Genomic DNA, 21,031 nt, shown 5'->3' with positions numbered 1-21,031 from the left:
ACACGGGGGACACCCTTGCGTGGCACGGCACTCCTTGCGCGCATCAGCACTGCGCATGGCCAGCTCCACACGGGTCAAGGAGGCCCGGGGTTTGAACCGCGGACCTCCCATATGGTAGACGGACGCCCTAACCACTGGGCCAAAGTCCGTTTCCCTCAAATTGTTCTTTGTGTTCATCCAGTGTCGTCTTAGTATCCTTAATCTCTTAGCCATCTCATTGAGTTTATTAAGGAGGTTTGTTTGAACATCTGTGATTAGTTGTCTCAACTCCTTTATGTCATCTGGAGGTTTATCTTGTTTGTTTAACTGGGCTGTATCTTCCTATTTCTTGGGGTGGATTGTGATTTATTGTTGGTGTCCTGGCATCTAGCTTACTAGATATATTTACTTTGGGTGCAGTTTTTCTCTTGGGCTTTCTTGCCCTTTCTGCCTTGCTGGCTGTGCAGTAGAAGCAAAAAATGTAGTTGGTGCTGTAAGCTATGGAGGTTCAAGCTGCCCCCATTTCCCTAGGGACCAGTGAAGCTTCTCCCAACTTTCTTCTTTACCAGCAGTAGGGACAGAGCCACAGCTGTGTGTAGTAATCCAAGTTGTGCAGGCCTAGACTGTAGTTACCCAGAGAGACTGATGAAACTTCAGTCTCCCTTTTCTCCTGCCTAGGGTGGGCATGGAGCTGCAGGTGTGGGCAGTAGTCTATGTCGTGCGAGTCCAGAATGACTGCTGTTGCCCAGGTTGACTTCCGACTTATTAGCCTATGCCAGCCGAATGTACCTGCAGTTACCCAGAGAGGTTGGCACAGGTCCCCCCAGCTTCTTTCCTGCCAGAGGTGGGGCTGGGGCTTCTGCTAGAGCTGCAGTCTGATCTGGATGGAAGGAAGCTGATCCCTACCAGCACTGTGATCTTCAGTTCATCCTGCTTTTCCTCCTGCCAGGGGTGGAGTTTAAATGGTGGTTACTGGCCTCTTTCTGACTTGGACAGGTTCAAACTTTAGCCGTTCTTAGGATTATACTTTAGCCCACCGAATTTACTAATCAGTAGTTGAAGTTGGTGCCAATCATCCCTTCCTCCCCTGTTTTTTGGGAAGTGGAGCTTCTAGTTCCAGCCGAGGAATAGCTCCTGAGGCGGCTTGTGCCACTAGTGGAGGATGGGCACTGGCCTCCGTGGCATGGAGTGTTCTATTTATGAATCTTCTCTTCAGATGGGCCATCTTCTCCTTGCATTTCTTCAAGGATGTTGCAGCATGCTCTTCTGGTTTCCTGGAGCCTCCAGACAGGTGCTTCAGCTAGCTCTGGGGTGTTTACTAACTGTCCTGCAGCACAGGGTGGCTCTAGGAGCCCCTTAGTCTGCTGCCATCTTGTGGGTTCTCCCTCACCTTCATTTTGACATATTTTTGCTTGGTATAGACTTCTAAATTAGAAATGACTTTTAGTACTTTGTATCATTTCTCATTGTTTCAATTTGAAAGTCTGTGCTCAGACAGCAGAAACAAACCCATGGGGTGTATAGATAGTGGAATTATCAGAGAGAATCCATAATACCTCTGCTGAATATATTTAAGGAGTAAAAGGCAACATTGGGAAGTCTACCCGACGATTAAGTTGGTATTATATTTTTTAATTATAGAATTTACATTTAGTTCTTCCTTTGTCATTTCTAGTTCTCTGCTAGATGAAACTTATTTTTCTTTGCCTTTTGTCCCATTTTAGGTTTTTAAAATTTTTAACCCATGGTGTCTATAAATAATTCTGACAATTAATTAAGAATTATATTAATACTTTCAGTCATGCTATATCAGTGGCTTTTCAATCTCAATATCTTAATTTTTTTTTGTTTTAAATCATTCTCTCATTCAGTTTTTATTTTTATTAAATATTTTTTATTAGAGAAGTTGTAGGTTCCCCATTCAGTTTCTTTCTTTCTTTTTATTTTTTCCATCATTGTGGCACATTCATTGCATTTGGTGAATACATTTTGGAGTACTGCTGCACCACATGGATAATAGTTTACATTGTAGCTTACACTCTCCCCCAGTCCATTCAGTGGGTAATGGCAGGATATATAATGTCCAGCATCTGTCCCTGCAATATCATTTATGACAATTTCAAGTTCCGAAAATGCCCGCACATCACATCTCTTCTTCTCTCTCCCTGCCCTCAGCAACTACTGTGGCCATTTTCTCCACATCAGTGCTACAGTTTCTTCCATTACTAGTCACAATAGTTCCATAAATAGAATATCAGCAAGCCCACTCTAATCCATATTTTATTCCTTCATCCTGTGGATCCTGGGATGGTGATGTCCATTCTACCTCTGTATCCAGAGAGGGCTTAGATTTCACATGGATGATGGATGCAGTTCTCCTGCTTGCAGTTGTAGGCCCTCTCAGTTCACTGGTGTGGTGGTTGACCATCTTCACCTCCCTGTTAGCTGGCCTGAGTAAGTCCAGTGAACCAAAGGGTAGGAGTTGCAAGTCTGCTGATTCTCAGGACCCACCTGGCACATGGACAGTCCAGAGATTCAAGTCTCCTAAGTATACACCAACCCTAGCACCAACCATAGGTTCAGTAAAAATGACTGAAGAGGCATGGGTAGAAAGGGCACATCTGAGTCCAACTCCAACACACTCAGGAACACAAATTCCAGAGTAGGGCCAACTGACAAAGCACTGAATTCCAGAGCTATTTGCCATGACTGTAGAAATTGTGGGTCTCTGTAGCCCTCAGGAGCACCAGTACCTGGGGTTGTATCTACTCTGGCTGTCTCTGGGATCCTGCTGAGGTATGCGTAAGAGTGACCCCTCTGATGACCTCCTGACTCTTTTTTGAAGACTCTTGTCCATATAAACTCATTTGTCTTTGCCATTTCCCCCTTTTATTCAAGTTCAGAAAGCAGTTTTTAACACATGATCCTACATGTAGGCTAAGATATTCTGCTGGTCTGAGTTGACCCTTTCATTCAAGGTCTTTTTCTAGTTACATCACCAGCTGGTGCTTGGTAGTAATCCTTCCGGCGCCAGGGAGGCTTAGCCCTGGGAGTCATGTCCCACGCTATGGGGAAGGTCATTAACATGCTGCGTTTGGCTTAGAGAGTAACCACGTGTGAGCAGTCTGTAGGCTCTCAGGAGGTAATTCTTAGGCACCCTGCAGCTCTAGGCCTGCTTCATATTTCAGGCACACAGGCTCATAAGCAGAGTCATCAGTATCAAGGGCTCATTTTGGACCATCCTTCTTTCTTGGTCTTTGCTGTTGCACCTGGGGAATTGTTGCTGTTCCATTGGGGAATGTGATAGAGCTTCCTTGGGTAGGAACTCAGCACTCCCTCAGTTGTTGTTTGTAACTGTAACTACTATTCAGTTTAACATCTCTTTAATGCTTGAAGATTTTTTTCAACAAATGTTAATGAGATTTGTAAATAACTGCGATAACAGTATAATTGAAGTTCATAATAGCTGTCTTTTTCCAATAGGATAGTTAACTGTTATACCACTGATTTCTTTTGCTGCTTCTAATGTTATTAGTACTTATAAATAAAGGTTAAACTAATACGTAAATGTCTCTGAATCTTAGGTAAACGTATCTGATGTAAATTTTCTCATTTCTAGGATTCTTTCCTTGTGAACAAGAAACCCAAAAAGTACAAAGACAAGTTACTTGATAGTGGTGATTCTGTACTTAGGATAAGTACCATTGCTTCAGCCATTGCAAATGCTTCCGTTAATACTGATCCTTCCCACCTAGCCGCCATGATAAAGGCACTTTCAAATAAACCCAGTCAGAAGACTTTTCAGGAAGATGATAAATTGAAAGACTGTTCCATTGTGTCTCATTTCTTACCTTATGATTTGGAAAGAAGTAATGGTTCCAACACATTTGATATGGAGAAATACCTTAAAAAAACAGAAGTTAGTGGATATGAAGGTGAACTGGAAAACTCTTTAAGAGGCGGTGTGTCTGATATTTGGGATTTATCTTTGTCAAAAGAGCAAACTCCACAAGCTCTCCATACAGTAGACTTAGGTGGTGCTAACATAAATGTAAAGGAACCAGAAGGAAAAACTGCAGCTATTTTTTATGGTGAACATGGAGAGAATGAGAACCAGGGATCATTTAGAACTATAAACTCTTCAGTAAACTCTTCAGATTCAAATCTTTCAAATATAAGAGAGAATGAGAACATAATAAGTGATGTGAAGACATATCCTATTGATACTGAATTATTGGATATTGGTTATAGCAAAAAAGCTATATCAAATTCCACTCCAGCATCTGATAGTCATCCATTAGTAAGGAACTCCAAAATAACATCTCTTTGGCTTTTAGAAGATTGTGAACAAATACAAAGTAACAGAGAAAATCAGAGGCAAAATGAATATGTTAGTGTGTCAAGCAACAGTGAAAAGCATGTGACTTTTGAACAACATTCCATAATCTCACCTGAAGATGTTGGTAAGTGTCAAGAAATTGGTAATATTCACAAAATTACACAGAGTTCTTTCTGTACTGATTGAAAAATACTTCTTTCTGATAGATTTGAAAAATACATCTCCTGAGCGAGGTGAACATGGCTCAGAGGATGACCAGGACAGCTTCAGGCCTTCAACTGCACCACTGAGTCATTCTTCTCCTAGTGAGGTTTCAGGAACAAGTTTATCAGGGTAGGTGCTTACTTCTGTTTTAATAGTAAAAATAGGTGCCCAGTGTAGGGAATTTGGAAAAAGTTTGAAGAAATAAAGTTAGTTATGTGCAGGTTCATTACTCAGAGGTAACCACGGTAAATATTTTGTGCATTTCTTTCCAGCCATTTTTCTGTGTCAATTTTTATACTCTAGATTTTTCACTTACTGTAGCATAATCATTCTCCATATGTAAAGTTAAATTAATAATACTACAGGCTGCATAATGACTTTGTCATGGTCATGGTTTGATACTTCGAACGGATAATTGTACCTTTTTTTCCTACTTTAATGATGTTGATATGAACAGCTTTGCTCATAAAATTCTTTTTGTGTTTTGATTGATACCTAGAAATGAACTGATCAAGTTAGAAGTAAGAGTATTTTTAGGTTGTCAATATTGGCATATTATTTTCTAAAAGAGTTTTAAAGATTTTCACTCTACTATAAATATATAAGAAGAGAGTCCATCTCCCTGTTTTCTGATTAGAATTTTAAATTTAAATTTTGGATAATTTGATTTTTTCTGTTTTCTTATACTGTTAATTTGCATTTTTAATAATATTGAGCTAAATGCTTTTTGAATGGTTGAAATTTTAACCCAATCTGTTGTTTAACTTCATAATAACTTTTTAAAATTTAATTTTTGGAAAAGACTGTAAATTTACATTGTTCACATGTAATATTGTATACATATATATGTGTATGTCTCCATGTCTTCCACTATTCCTCATCTTCCTGAATTGCTGATCCCCTCAACAGAGAGCTACTATTATATTAGGCATCTTCCTAGAGATTCTTCATGCAGGTATAGGCAAATATGAATATATATTCTTATTTTCTCCCTTTTTATACACAATAGATGATACTACACACACTTCTTATGCTTTGCTATTATAAGGTTACTTATTATAACCTCTCTTCTGTAATATATTCACTTTGAACTTGTGCAAGAATAAATTCCCAGAAATGAGAATACTGGGTCAGAGAACATATGGATTCATATTTATATTGAAATTAGCTCAACCCCTCCATAGAGTGTGTTAATTTAAATTTCCACCAATAGTTTAGCAGAGTGCCTGGTTTCTTCTAACCCCATCAATATAGTATTTATCAAACTTTTTGAATTTATAGGTGATAAAAATATATTTCAGCATAATTTTAATGCCTTTTTTTATTATGCATGATGATGATTATCTTTTACTCAATATTTGTATTTCCTTTTCTATCAAACATCTGTTCATGTTTGTTGCCCATTTTTCTTTCTTTTTCATTATTTCATTAATAATAAAATACAAACAAGGAAATTCCTCCCCTTTCAGTCTGTCTCCCCTGCTACTCAATAGCTGCCATTTCTGACCATTCCTGAACAGTTATGTTTTTTTTGTTTATTATGCAGTTTTATTGAGATATATTCACAGACCATATGATCTATCCAAAGTGTATAATCAGTGGCTTTTTTTTTTTCAGCTCTTAAAAAGACCTTTTTTGTAAAATTGTAAAATAAAATAGAGAAATAGAAAGAAATTACAAAAAAATTTTTTTAAATAACCTTTTTTTCCTTTTAAAGATTTCTTTATTTCTCTCCCCTGCATCTCTTTTTTTGTTGAGTCATTTTGCTGGGTCAGCTCTCTGTGTGTGCAGTGCCACTCTTTGGGGGCCTGTGCTTTTTTTCACATGGGTCAGCTCTCCTTGCGGGGTACATTCCTTGCGTGTGGGGCTGCCCTATGCGGGGGCGCCCCTGAGTAGCATGGCCAGCTTATCACAGGATCAGGAGGCCCTGGTTATCAAACCCTGCACCCTCCATATAGTAGGTAGATGCTCTATCAGTTGAGCTACATCTACTTCCTGAAATTACAAATTTTTGAAGAGAGTTTGTTATAATCAATTATAAGAATAGATAGTATAGCAACAAACATTTATAAATGTAAATAATTCAAATATAGAAAGTAATTATAACATAATTCTAATTTTTATATTACAGCCTCAAATGTTGAACATAATAATCTCTTGTGCGTGGGGCTCCCCCACATGGGGGACACCCCTGAGTGGCACGGCACTCCCCACACAGATCAGCATCTTGTGTGGGCCAGCTCCACATGGGTCATGGAGGCCCGGGGTTTGAACCGCGGACCTCCCATGTGGTAGACGGACGCCCTATCCATTGGGCCAAGTCTGCTTCCTCGCTTTGATTTTTGAAGGACAGTTTTGCAGAATAGAGAGTTCTTGGCTGGCAGTTTTTCTCTTTCAGTATCTTAAATATTTAATATATCATACCACTTTCTTCTCTCCTCCAGGCTTTCTGATGAAAGGTCTGCTCTTAATCTTCTTGAGGTTCCCATGTATGTGATAATTGCTTTTCTTTTGCTGCTTTCAGAATCCTCTCTTTATCTCTGATACTTGTCATTCTGAATAGTAGATGTCTCGGGGTAGGTCTCTTCAGATATATTTGTTTTGGGGTGTGCTGTCCTCCTTGGATTTTGATATTTATGTCTTTCATAGGGGATGAGAAGTTTTCAATCATTATTTCCTCAAATATTCTTTTTGCCCCTTTTCCATTCTCTTCTGGTAGAGATTTCCATTCACTGATGTGAATGTTTGTGTGTTTCGCATTTGTCATTCAGTTCCTTGCGACTCTTTCATTTTTTTCCATTCTTTTCTCTTTCTGTTCTCCTGTCCTTTCTAGTTCAGATGTTCTGCATTTGAAGTCACTAATTCTGTGAAGCAATTCACATCTGCTCCTGTGTGCCTCTAATGTGTATTTAATCTCATCTATCATGTCTTTCATTCCCATAAGTTCTCTTACTTTTCTTTGCAGGTTTTCAAATTGTTCTTTGTGCTCTCCTGGTGTCATCTTAATATCCTTTAATTCTTTAGTCGTATTTTCTGTAAATTCTTGGAAGAGATTTAGGAGAGTCGTGATTTTCACGGATTGTCTTAAATTCTGTATCTCTTCAGGATGTTTGGTTTGTTCTTTTGGCTGGGACATCTGTCCTGTTTCCTGGTATGGCTTGTAATTTTTTGCTAATGTCTAGGCATCTGAATATGTTGGTGACTTTACTCTCATGGCCAGTTTCTCTCTCTTGCCTCTTGCTTTTTTTCCCCCACCACTTTTCTTTGGTATTTGTTCAACATATTCTCAGTTTTTAAAATTGCCCAGCTTAGGTTTTCAAAATCGGGCGAGGGACTCAGTAGTCGGGCGCAGATTTTTCTCCCAGCGATTGGATAGAGAGAGCAGAAATAGTTTTTGTCCATGCTGTTTGCAGACTGGCCAGCAGATGGCACTAGTTAGTGCACCTTTCCACTGAGGTGTTTCTGTTCTCGGCTTTCCTGTGTTCCTGTGTTTAATCTCCAGAGTGTAGATTCAAAGTGGGCTCTGCTGGCCAAATTCACTGAAGAAAAGCACCCCTCCTTCCCCTCGCTTTTCCCTTGCAATAGCTGACAGGGAGGAAGATGTCTATTCCCCTCTCAGTTGGCTGCAGCAAGCTAGTTTTACCCTGGCTTAATACCTGGGGGCTGGGGGAGAAGAGCCCTTCTCTGCTCTCTTGGAGGGTTGGAAATTCACGTTTGTCATTTTGGCTTCTTTGTCTCTGTCCCTCACCTTCGGGGGAGTTGTGTAGCACTGTCCTGGTCTGCTGACCCCCAAAGCAGGTACCTTTGACAGCTTTTGGTTCTTTCCCTGTTGTCTTTTTTGAGAACATTCAGCTCTGCATGTTAGTCCATTAACATCTTCCCACAATCCTTCTTGCCCAGTTATCTTTTTCTTCTCAATTTCTAGGAGTCCTTTATATACTAGGGAGAATGAATAGTCTCTTATTTGTGATATGAGTTGCAGTTTTTAATTTTTAAGTTTTTGACTTTGCTTTTATTTTTTTGCCATGCAGGAAGTTTATTTTTATTAAATTGAATTTGGGTCTTTTTTAAAAATAAATTTTAATAAAAGACCTTTTGTATGTTTCTCTCTTGAAAGATTTTTTTAAAAGAAAAATTTGCCTAAGTGAAATTATAAAAAATGTTAAACAGTTTCAATTTACTTAAAAGTATTGTATTTCAAAGTTACCTATTAACAATTTTCCATCCTGCATTGAAATTTTGCATATTCATCTGAAATGTGATGTGAGTCCACTAGAGCTAAATCTCAGTGGAAAGCTTAGTTCTTTCATATTTCAGTGACTACGTTTAGATCCCACATTTGGAACACATTTTCAGGTCCACAGCCAACTATTATTTAACAGTTAATTTCATATTTTGAAGGACAGTAGTAGTCATCCAGTAGAACCAAACTTTGATATTGCTGGCTATGTGTCACCTTTAATTTAATCTAGTAATTTTTCTTCTGTCTCTCCCAGGTATTTGTCAGTGAAGTTATTTGAGTGTTTATCTTTCTACCATTAAATATGCTTCTACTTTGACATTTGTTTTGTCAGCTTTCAAGTGCAAGTCTTTGATTTCCAACTATTACCAATGAGTTAATTACTGAACTTACTTATATTTTCTTTCCCTATTCCTGTTAAACTTTTTTTAAAAAATTATATAATTTCTACTTAGGCAGTGCATTTACATTGTGATTTATCACTATATCTGACACTTACTTTAGTTTTTGTTCTGCATTTAAATATAAGTTCTTGCCACCAGATACTTCCTGTCTTGATTGACTGAAGAAAAATCTTTTGGTAGTTTGCTCAATGAAGGGCTATGGGAATGATACTCCCTAATCTCTTTTGTGTTCAAAAGTTAATTTGTAGCTTTTGTAATTGAGGGATACCATGGTGGCATTTAAAATCTTTGACTTACACATTCTCCCCTTAAGTTTCACGTAGGGGTTGCTTTACTGTCTGCTGGCATTCAATGTTAGAGAGAAATCTGAGACTCGCCTAATTATTTTTGTCTTAAAATTGACTTGATTATTTTTGCAAGGTATGCCAAAGATTTTTTATATTTAAAGCCCGGTAATTTCATTAGGCTATATCTCTGTGTTAACTCTTCATGCTCACTTTTCCATGTTACACACCCTTTTCAGTATGTGAATTCAAGTATTCTTTTATTTAAGGGAAACGTTCCTTGAATTACTTCTTGAATTCGTCTTATGCACTTGTTTTGTTTTGTTTTCCTTTGGTGACTCTGGTGATGTGTATGTGGGCTTTCTTTTGCTTGGTTTCTGCATTTGTTTTCTCTCTAATCCTTTTTCTTTTTCCTTTTTAACTATTTTGAACTAACTGTAGAGTCACAGAAAATGGCAAAGATAGTACAGAGGTCCCATGTTTCCTATTTTCCCCCAGTGTTACATCTTACATGATTATAGTACAATATCAACAGCAGAAATTTGACTTTGGTACAATGTGTATGCATACTTTGTCATTTTATCACAGTTATAGTTTCACGTACCCATCTCTGTAATCAAAGGAAAAGTATTATTCCATCACTTCAAAGATCTACCCTCTTTCATAGTTTCTTTTCATTTTGTTGTGTTTCATATTTCTGATACTTCAGTTTCTTACAGCTTATTCTACTTTGTGGTATTTTCTAGTTTCATATTGTTTTCTTTGGTTTTGATATTTTTCTTCTTTTTTTTTTGTTGTTGTTGTTGATGCCTGCCAGCTCATATTCTGTTTCTTCCTGGTTTCTCTTTATGTCTTCTGTTTCTTCATCTGTCTCTTCCTTGATGACCTGTGTTTCTGCTTTATGTTCATTGTTCAGAGATTTTTGCTTCATTAAGTTTTTTTTCCTCTATATGGGAAAATATTGGTCAGAACTTTCATTTTTGCAATAGCAACATTTTACTGGTGAGTGTTTTGCATCTCATGACCATTCCTAGTAGGTGGTCATCTGCTTTCTAACTACTCTAACTTTGTAGAGTTAAGTTAGTGCTCCTATCCCCAGAACTGCATTTGAGTCACTATATGAGTCCACAGCCTGGAAGTTATTGGATTCCTTTGAAGTTTCATCTCGATGGAAATTTTTGTTTTTTTATTTTCATGTGTTTTCCTGCAGTTCATGTCTCTTTCAACCCAAAGAGACAGGCGAGTTCACATCTCTTCAGTAATTCAGAAGTTTTTCCATGCTGTGTCATGACATCTGTGTGAGTGTGTGTATGTATTTGTATGCATGTGCAAGCAGGAACCCCTGGAGGTACCTGTAATGCAGAGGCTAAAAGGCCTGAAGCAATTTGGGTAATGATGTTTTGTCTCCATTGGCTAGAAACTCACTGACGGTGCTGTCTTGATTTGGGGCTTTTTAAAAATCCATTCGTCGGTTGATGGACACTTCAGTAGTTTCCATTGTTTGGCAATCATGAATAAAGCTGGTACAAACATAGGTGTGCAGATGTCTATTCATGTCATTGCTTTCAGTTCTTCTGGGTATATACCTAGTAATGGCATTGATGGGTCCCATGGCAAGTCTATATTCAACTTACTTTATCCATTTTTTTCCTTTGGCTTACTGTTGTCTTATTATTGTCTGTCTTTTTACTCTTTAATTTACTTTCCTAATAATCTTCATTTTTACACTCTTCTCCAGATCTCACCCTTGTTTTTTCTTTTCCACCTGCAGTACTTCCTTTAGTATCTCTTGTAATTCTGGTCTTTTGGTAATATATTCTATCAGTTTTTGTCTGTGAAGACTTTAAACTCATCCTCATTTTTTTTTTACTACTTTATTTAATTATTTTTTTCTCTCCCCTTCCCTGGCATCCCTGCCCCCCAGTTGTCTGCTCTCTGTGTCCATTCGCTGTGTGTTCTTCTGTGTCCACTTGTGTCAGTGGCATCCAGAATCCGTATCTCATTTTGTTGCCTCATCTTGCCGTGTCAGCTCTCCTTGTATGTGGTGCCTTTCCTGGGCAGGCTGCACTTTTTTCGCACTGGGTGGCTCTCCTTACAGGGTGCACTCCTTGCACGTGGGGCTCCCCTACGCAGGGGACACCCCCGCGTGGCCTCCTTGTGCACATAATCACTGTGTGTGGACCAGCTCATCACACGGGTCAGGAGGCCCTGGGTTTGAACCTTGGACCTCCCATGTGGTAGGTGGATGCCCTGTCTGTTGGGCCAAATCTGCTTCCCTCATCCTCAATTTTTGAAGGACAGTTTTGATGGATACAGAATTCTTGGCTGACAGTTTTTCTCTTTCAGTACCTTAAATACATCATACCACTTCTTCTCTCCTCCATGGTTTCTGATGAGAGGTCAGCGTTTAATCCTACCGAATTTCCCGCGTATGTGATGCTTTGCTTTTCTCTTGCTGCTTTCAGAATCCCCTCTTCATTTCTGGTATTTGTCATTCTGAATAGTAGGTGTCTTGGCACGTCTGTTCAGATTTATTCTATTTGGCGTGCATCTACCTTCTTGGATAGTGATATTTATGTCTTTCATAAGGGTTGGGAAGTTTTCAGCCATTAAATAATTAAATAATCATTATTTAGTGACTGAAAACTTTCTGTCCCTCTTCCATTCTCTTCTCTTTTGGGCACACTGATAATACTTGTTTGTGCATTTTGTGTTGTCATTCAATTCCCTGAGATGCCTTACATTTTTTCTATTCTCTTTCTCTTCCTCTTTCTTTTCCCGTTCAAATGTTCTTTCTTCAAAATTCTGTCTTTGAGCTATTCACATCTGCTCTTATGTGCCTTTAACCTCATCCATTTGATCTTTCATTTCCATAAAGTCTGTTTGCAGGCTTTCAAATTGTTCTTTCTTTTCACCCAGTGTCTTCTTAATATTAATAGCCTTTATCTTTGTCGTATTTTCTTTCAGTTCTTTGAATTGATTTAGCAGAGTTGCATGATTATAACTGATTAATTGTCTTAAATCCTGTTTCTCTTTAGGGTATTTGGTTTGTTCCTTTGGCTGGCCATCTTTTCTGTTTCTTAGTGTGGCTTATAATTTTTGGCTAATATATAGAAATCTGACTATTTTGGTGAATTTACCCCGAGGGCCAGTTTCTCTCTTGCCTATTGTGTTTTTTTCCCACATCTTTGATTTTTTTTCCTAAAGATTTATTTTTTATTTATTTATTTACTTTAAAAAAAAAAAAGATTATTTGTTTCTCCCCCCCCCCCCCCCCCCCGGCTGTCTGTTCTCTATGTCTATTTGCTGCGTCTTCTTTGTCCACTTCTGTTGTTGTCAGTGGCACGGGAATCTGTGTTTCTTTTTGTGGCGTCATGTTGCTGTGTCAGCTCCCCGTGTGTGTGGCGCCATTCCCGGGCAGGCTGCACTTTTCTTTCGCGCTGGGCAGCTCTCCTTACAGGGGGCGCATTCCTTGCGCCTGGGGCTCCCCCACACGGGGACACCCCCGCATGGCATGGCACTCCTTGCGCACATCAGCACTGTGCATGAGCCAGCTGCACATGGGTCAGGGAGGCCCGGGATATGAACCGGGGACCTCCCATGTGGTAGATGGACGCCCTAACCACTGGGCCAAGTCTGCATCCCTATTTTTTATTTATTTCTCTCCCCTTCTCCACCCCCTGTTGTCTGCTCTCTGTGTCCGTTCACTGTGTGTTCCTCTGTGTCCACTTGCATTCTTTGTCAGTGGCACTGGGAATCTGTGTGTCTTTTTATTGAGTCATCTTGCTGTGTCAGCTCTCCTTGTGTGTGGTGCCACTCCTGGGCAGGCTGTGCTTTTTTCATGCGGGGCAGCTTTCCTTGATGGGTGCACTCCTTGCGCATGGGACTCCCCTACAAGGGGGACATCTCTGTGTGGCATGGCACAGTACAGCACTCCTTGGGCACATCAGCACTGTGCATGGGCCAGCTCACTACATGGGTCAGAAGGCCTTGGGTTTGAACCCTGGACCTCCTGTGTGGTAGGTGGATGCTCTGATGAGCCACATCTGCTTCCTTTCATTGATATTTGGTTCAGCTTATTCTAAGTCCTTAAAATTGTCCAGCTTAAGTTATCAAAATTGTGCCAGGGACTCACTAATGGAGCACAGATTTTCTCTCAGAGTAGAGAACCAAAAGCAGTTTTTGTCCATGTAATTGCCAGACTGGCCAGTAGGTGGCGCTCGTCGGCCCAGGTTTCCACGGAGGTGTTTTTTCAGCCTTCCTTTGTTTTGGTCTGGCTGGAGCCAAGATTCACAGTGGGCTATACTGGCCAAATTCACTGAAAAAAAGCCCCTGACTCCCGTCCCTTTTCCTTTGTTACCGCTGCCAATGAGGAAGACCTCTGTTCCCCTTTCAGTTGGAGGCAGTGAGCCAGGGCTTTTACCCTAGCTTAATGTCTTGGGGTGCAGGAGGGGACCTCTTCCTGGCTGCTATTGGGGTTTGGTAACTCAGGTCTGTTGTCTTGGGTTCTTTATCTCTCTGTCCCTTACCCTCCTAGGAGTTGTGAAGTGCTGTTCTGGTCTGCTGACCCCCAAAGCAGGCCACTTGGGCAGCTTTTTGGCTCTTTCTCCTTTGTTTTTGTGAGAGAATTGAGTCCTGTCTGCCTAATCTGAAGCTGACTTCCCACAGTTCTCCCCACATTCTTTTGCAATGTGACCTTGCCATTTCCCCTTACCTTGGACCTGGGTTGGCTCTGCTTCTGGTATTGACTAATAGAGTAAGCAGAAGTGACGTCCGTGTGTGAGGAAGAGATGTGGGATCTTACTCCTTACTGCTTTCTAATCTTTTTTTACTTAATATGTCATGAACTTCTTTCTAAGTCAGAGAGTAGTATTCCACAGCATGATTTTTGATGGCTACATAGTGTTTTATTGTATGTGTCATAATTCCTATAAAATCTAGTTCTTCCTATACGTCATTTAAGATTTTCCTATTTTATTATTAATGACAATATACTGATGATGTATCTTTTTACTGAAGTCTTTATTTTTAACATTAATTTTTTTTATCTTAGGATAAATTTCTAGATGTGGAATATCTGAGTCAAAAGACATGTATATATTTAAGGTTTTTGGCACGTACTGCTTAATCATGGAACCAAAAGATGATCCCACTTTATAGTTCTATCAGCTGTTGATTACTGTTCCCATTTCTTTGTACTTGCTCACATGACTCTCTTTCTCCTCTTTGCTCTTTGGGAGCAGGAGTTTTTGAAGGCTTTGTTCATTTCTCTCTACCAGGTACTCAGAAAATTTTTATTGGATGAATGATTAGGTAACATCATGCGATTGTTTATATTATGGCATTAATGAAAATTCCATGACATTTTCCTTTTACAGTTTATGAGATAATTCATTCAATTGGAATATAATTTTCAGTTTTGGTAATTAAAGTTAAACTATGAATCCATAGTTGAGCAGAGACTGTAGATTAACACAATTGTAGACAAGCAGAACAGTTTTTCGGTGATGCAGATAAATTAATTAAAGGAGTAGGTAACTCCAGGTCTGAGGTTTTCTTTTCTCTTTCAGGTGTGCTTTAGAGACTTCAGGTTCAACAAGTCATCCTCTGCAGTCCCCTTGTGAGAGTGCATCATCTCAGTTGGTCTGTGCTCGTGCCAGTGTGAGCAGGCTCACCTATGTGTCTGAGTGTGGGAGCACCTGTGCCACGACAGCCTCAGATTGTGGCCTTGAGGATCGCAAGGTAGGAAGGCATTCCTCTCATTGTTACATCAGCTTTCCACTTTAAAGGGTTACTGATGTAGGCTTCTGGCTCAAGTTTGGATCTGGGTAACCTCTGTGTTGCTATTTTACCTTTAAAACTAATTAGTTTGTACACGTTTGTGTATTGATCAAACAGCTATTCACACTGAGCAGGTACTAGAGATACAAACGTTTTAGTATCTACCCTAAAAAAATCCTCAGTCTAGTGGAGGGCACATGCGAGACATGCTGTGAAGCACAGAGCGATGCCCAGGGGGTAGACACGCACGTGTGCTGTGGTCATTCACAAGATGGAGCGTGCACAGAAGCTGTGCTTTGCATGACTTGGAGTTAGGCAGAGAAGCAGGAGAAGAACACTGCATTCGGGGAATTCCAGGGTTCATGATGGCCATGGTGAGTAATGTACGTGGGGAAGTGGTAGGAGATGAGGCTGGAAACAAATGAGGGGCAAAACCATGAAGAGTCTCATATGTAAAATTAGGAACTTGGAAGGGTTTCAGGAGAACACTGACATGATCTATTTTGCCTTTTTCAAAGCTCCCTCCAACTGCAGTGTGGAGGAGAGATGAGAGGGGCAGGATTGCAGTCCAGAGGATTTGGTGTAAGCAGAAGGCAGTGCCGGCTTGGACAAAGACAGAGGCAGTAGGAGTGGTGGGGAACGAGAGAGAGAGATGAGAGATTTATGCAGGACAGTAATATTATTTGATAATCTGTGTGTGTTTTGTGAATGTGACAGTATTGTTTTTTAATGAGATGAATATGACTTTATGAGTAGGCCATACAGACCACCTCTACTAAGTCACTAAATATATGTGCAGAAGTTGCTAAATATACGATATACTGTTAAACAAAACATTACACCATTTAATTGAGAGCTGTTTTTAAGTAGTTGTTCTTAGATATATGGTCTATATATTCTTAGCTTAGTGATTAAGATCTGAGTTATGGAGTCAGCCAGTTGCTCCTCTGTTATGTCTTCAGACAAATTGTAAGACCTGCGCTTGGCCCCTAGAAAGTAGGTACTGAAAGTGTATTGGTTGTTGTTTATTATTATTATTGTTATGATTGAGAACTGACAAATTTTCTTGTCTTTGTTTATCAGTGTCTTTGTTTCTAAACTTTGGTCCAGGAAAAATTTGTAAACCAAATGCCAAAAGTAGTCAATGAAGGCTAAGTATACGTTAAATTGTACATAGTGTAAATGTTTTTAGAGATATAGTTGGTGTAAACCTTCTATTTAGCATTCTCATATTATAATTACTTTTTATAAAACAATGGATGCAAATTTTTCAACTTTAAAGCTTGCATTTCATGTCTGCAAAACCACTTTTTTTTGGGTATATTGAAAGGTTTTTAGAGGGATGATGTAATGTAGATCTGCTTATTACAGTACTTGAGATTATATCAACATGGTTTGAATCTATAATAGTTTAGCTGTGGATTGCTAAAAATTTTTGTTACACTCAGGACGACATCACCAGTGAGTTGAGCACCACAATTATTCGAGCCAGTCCAACTCCATCAGAGGAACAGAATCTGCAAAAGCTGAAAGATAAAGTTCCATTTCAAAGTAAAGAGAAAGGAACATTGTCATGTGTAATTCAGAATGACTTGGATATGAAAAAAGTGACTGAAACTACTTACCTGAATAGCAAAACTGAAGATGTAAAGCCTAACTTCAGGTTGCACAAAGATCCGTCCTCCAAAAGGGGAGATCTATTTGAAACTCATCCTGTTGGGTTAGCATGGAATCCTAACGAATCAGACCAGGTGCATGTGGCTTTACTGAACAAGCCACATGTTGGCCGTCAGGCTTTGTCAGCAACTGCAGCCCTCCCTGTGTTGCGCCAGGAGTCTGTGGACAAGGGCCAGAGGCTTACTCCTCAAGATGTGCTGACTGGCAGCGGTGACTTCAGTGGCCAAGCTCCTCACGAGATGGCGTCTAGTAACCAGCACAGTGCTCTTGCCGGCTTCCAGGGTCACAGCTCTGCTCCTGAGACGCACGGCTTTCCTGCTGCTATCCCCACACTCTTGGCCCAGCAGGCTGTGAACACAGTTCCCTTTGCCCAGCAGTATCTGGGCGCCCTCCCTTCGGGGGGCGGTGCTGCAGTCTGTGGTTTCTCAGGAGCTGGGCCTTATCCTGCTGTCCACAGGGAGCAGGTCCAGAGCTCTGTGGCTGTGGGACTTTGCCTAGGACAAAATATCGGCTCTGGATCGACGGGCACCGCCTCCCTTTGTAACCCATATTCAAATGCCTTAAATCAGAATATTCTTAGTGCAGCACAACCTTTTCTGGTGCAATCTGTTGGTTCCAATTGTGGAATTGAAACATGGGATCCAGGAATGATGTCAGGGTCTGGTAAGATGCTTTTTCTCTGTTACTGCTTGTTGTTGCTTGCTAATATTTAAAAATTGAATTTTCTCAAATCAGACCACACAACTCATTTGTTTCTAGGAGATACTAGTTCATCTTAATTTCTTGTAATGTGACTTTTTTCTTTGTACTGAATTGAGAACACAGTCTATAATTATTTCTTCACAATGGTACCGAAATTGCATTAGAAAAACACTGAAACTTATGTAGGTAGAAAGGTCCCCATGTATGCCTTTGTCTTCCTTATCTCTCTTTTGCTCAGAACTTGGATTTTTCTTTCTAAGAAATGTCTAGATTAGAGTTCGGTCATATGTGTGAGTGAGTCACATCTGCCTTTTCAGTCTTTTGGAGGGTAATTACTGTGTTGAGAGTCATCGTCTCTTTGTTTCTATGCCAGTGACTAAGCTGTACCCTGAATTGCTTTCGATCCATTTGTTTCTTGGGCTCTTACTTATTGGCAGTGGCTCTGCTAAGCCAGAGTTGGTAATATGCTTTCCTGATAAAGTACACACAACACTGGAGTACTCCCTTTTTCCTCTCAAAGATCAAAGAAATTGCATAAAAGGATGGTGATAAGATTGGTGGTAGTAGTGAAAAATCCAAGTAGGTATGTACCTTCTGAAAATTACAGCCTCTGTAATTTCTTATTTGGGTAGGCAGTGGCTTATAATTTGTGGGAGAAAAAAGGAAATGGAAGTTATTAAAAGATCATAACATCAAAGAGTTGATTATCTTTAAATTGTGGGTTTGATCAATTTCCATGGATTTTTTTTCCTGAGCTGGGTGTAGAAGGAAAAAAATTGTTGGCAGTCCTATGCCAAGTGTTCTACAATGTTAAGGGCTTCTAAATTTATGGGGCACTTAATACTGTAGCTATTGAGGGTAAATAGGTAGTTTGTGTAATAATTTCCATTTAACCAGTTGTGCTTTTCAGCAGGTGTTTGATACAACTTGCAGTTTGACTAGGTTTTGTTCTCACCCAGGGAGTGTGAGAGTTCCCGAGGAGTTGAAGTTCCCTCATGCTTGCTGTGTGGGTATTGCTTCACAGACCCACCTCCCTGTTCTTAATCCCCTCGACCATTGGCTGCAGGTCAGCATTGGGATTCTCAGCGTTAGCGTGAATGGTGAGAAGGTAAGCGCGCTGCATCTTTCTCAGTTGACGTGGCAGTTGCATTAGGATTACGTGCTTGCTTTCTCCTTTCTTGTGTACTCCTTCCATACTTTCATACTCCGCCTATCTTTCCTCTACTCTGCACACCATTGGAATGGTATCTTTTTCTCAGTTTTTGTAATACTTCCAGTGTAGGAGGTGAAATCTGAATGTTTCTCATGCTCTACCACTTATTATTACTTATAAAATCCCTGAAAACTTTTGAGTTTCTGTTTTTGATTTTGTTAAATGTGATTGAATATAAGTTCTTGTCACTTTTTTAAAAGGAGAGAGAAATCAGTTACTTTGGGATCTACATCTCCATTTAGTAAGTGGAGTCTTTTTTACTTGTTTTTGAGATCATTTTCTTACACAATCTTTTGGATACCTGAAAATACAGTTCTAACATTAAATAGTGTAGCAGCACTCTCTCATGATCATTCACAGCTGGTAGAATTCTAGAATCTAAGTGATGCTCCTCTCCTAATTACAGTGACCGTCAGGAGTCCACTGAGGAGGGAAGTGGGGAATACGGTTAGCAGCCCCTGGTTTGGAGTGTGCTACTTGCAAACCAACACTGGTGATGGGCTTCCTCTCCCCTCTGACCTTCTAGTGGCCTTATTTACCTGGTGAAATAAGATTTTCCCTACCTTTTCCTTCTTCCTACTCTGTTTCCTCTGCTTTCATATCTTGAGGTTAGAGTTCTTGAGAAGAAGGTGATTGGAGCAGAGAGTTAAAGATGGAGGGAGGGGTGAGATTTGAGGACTTCTTAGTGGTATCTAGGAGAGGTAGTGTGGTCTACAGAAATGGGGATAGAAAAGAAGATTCCCATTTATAGTGAAGAGGGAAGAGAATGGAGTTAGTCATAGCGTAGACTGTGAGGCCTGATGAGTCTCACCGCCCTTCATTTTCTAGCGGCATAATGAGAGTATAGTAATTGACTTCAGGTCTCCCAGCCACTTTGTAACAGAGCGCATGGTGGAACCAGGCCAGCTCACTCCATTCTCGGCACTTTTTCATTACCTCAGTCTTGTTGTTTGCGTCATCATCTGACTAACTCAGGGACTATGTGCAGCTCGAACAATATGGTTCATTTTTCTCAGGTACCAAAATGGATTTAAAAAATTTACAGGGCTATGAAGCACTACCATTTTGTGTCCTTGTCAAGAAAAGTAATGGTATGGATACATGTTTACTTTAAAATAGACTGGGGACACAGTCTTAATTCAGAGAGTTTCGTTTATGAAGCATTTTAACTCAAATGTATTTTACAGATTGTGAGTTATGATTTGGATGTTTTTGAAGAGGTAATCATATGTCTAAATTTTGTAGTTTGACTGGGAAAAAGAATTTAAATTAGTTGAAACTACCTGTATTTCCATGTGAAGCTATTTCTCAATAATCCATTTGGTTCTTTTTTGAAGGTGGATATTTCTTCATATCCTTGTTTAGTTTTCAAGAACAAAGTCATCATAAGACCGCATACCACAGAAGAAATAAAAATCCTTTTTATACCATCCAATCCTGGGATTTTCAGATGTATATTCAGTGTTGCTTCCTGGTCATTTTCAGCTGATGTTGAAACAATCGTCCAAGCAGAAGCCTTGGCAAGCAGAGTTATTCTCACTGCTATTGCTGAGAGCCCTGTCATCGAGGTAACTATAAAACTACCTTTGTAATACCTGGCATTTCAGTAAAGGCTGTTAACCTGAGAAGTAACAGAATGTAAGCTACTTGGAGGCAGTGCTTGGCACATAGTAAGAGCTCTGTATTTGTTAAACTATTGATTCAGATTAAAAGGCGAAACAGCAGTATTTCTAAATTTATGTAGTTTATTCAATATTGTATTAAATATCTACTAGAACTAACAAACAATAGCCAGTTAGCTGTTTTATCCTCATTGCTAAACGTTTATATGATAAAGTTGCAAAAAAAACTTCTTTGGATTTTTACCTTAGTTTGCCAGGTCAGCCATGATGAATACACATAACAGCAAGAGTTTGTTTTGTGGTTTGGAGGCTGGAAGTCGAACATGAAAGTATCAGCAGGGCTTGCCTTTTCCCAGTGTCTGTAGTGTCAGGCAGGTTTCTAACACTTGACAATTTCTTTCTGTGTGTCCTCTTCTGATTTCTGCTGACTTCTGGCTTCTTTTGACTGAGTCTGAATTTCTTCTGCTCATAAGGACTCCAGTCATATGGCTAAAGTCCCACTCTTTTGATCTCATCTAAGTGGGATCTTTGAAGATCCTATTCCCAGATGAGTCTATACCTTAACTAGTAATAACACCTCAAAAGT

At 39.7% G+C, this 21,031-nt stretch overlaps 1 protein-coding gene across 1 annotated transcript in view; it reads left to right on the top strand.

Annotated features, from left to right (window-relative positions):
• CEP192 (centrosomal protein 192) overlaps window positions 1–21,031 on the top strand; it is a 129,263-nt gene that overhangs the window by 62,332 nt on the left and 45,900 nt on the right. Inside the window, 6 exon segments of the mRNA XM_058277264.2 lie at window positions 3,599–4,442; window positions 4,525–4,651; window positions 15,021–15,192; window positions 16,680–17,571; window positions 18,570–18,718; window positions 20,161–20,391. Of these exon segments, the coding sequence (XP_058133247.1) occupies window positions 3,599–4,442; window positions 4,525–4,651; window positions 15,021–15,192; window positions 16,680–17,571; window positions 18,570–18,718; window positions 20,161–20,391 (2,415 nt within the window).

Source organism: Dasypus novemcinctus, chromosome 16 (assembly GCF_030445035.2).
Source record: "Dasypus novemcinctus isolate mDasNov1 chromosome 16, mDasNov1.1.hap2, whole genome shotgun sequence".
Classification (NCBI taxonomy): Eukaryota; Metazoa; Chordata; class Mammalia; order Cingulata; family Dasypodidae; genus Dasypus; species Dasypus novemcinctus.
The sequence above is the reverse complement of the archived record's forward strand: the minus strand, read 5'-3'. Positions and strand labels throughout refer to the sequence as shown.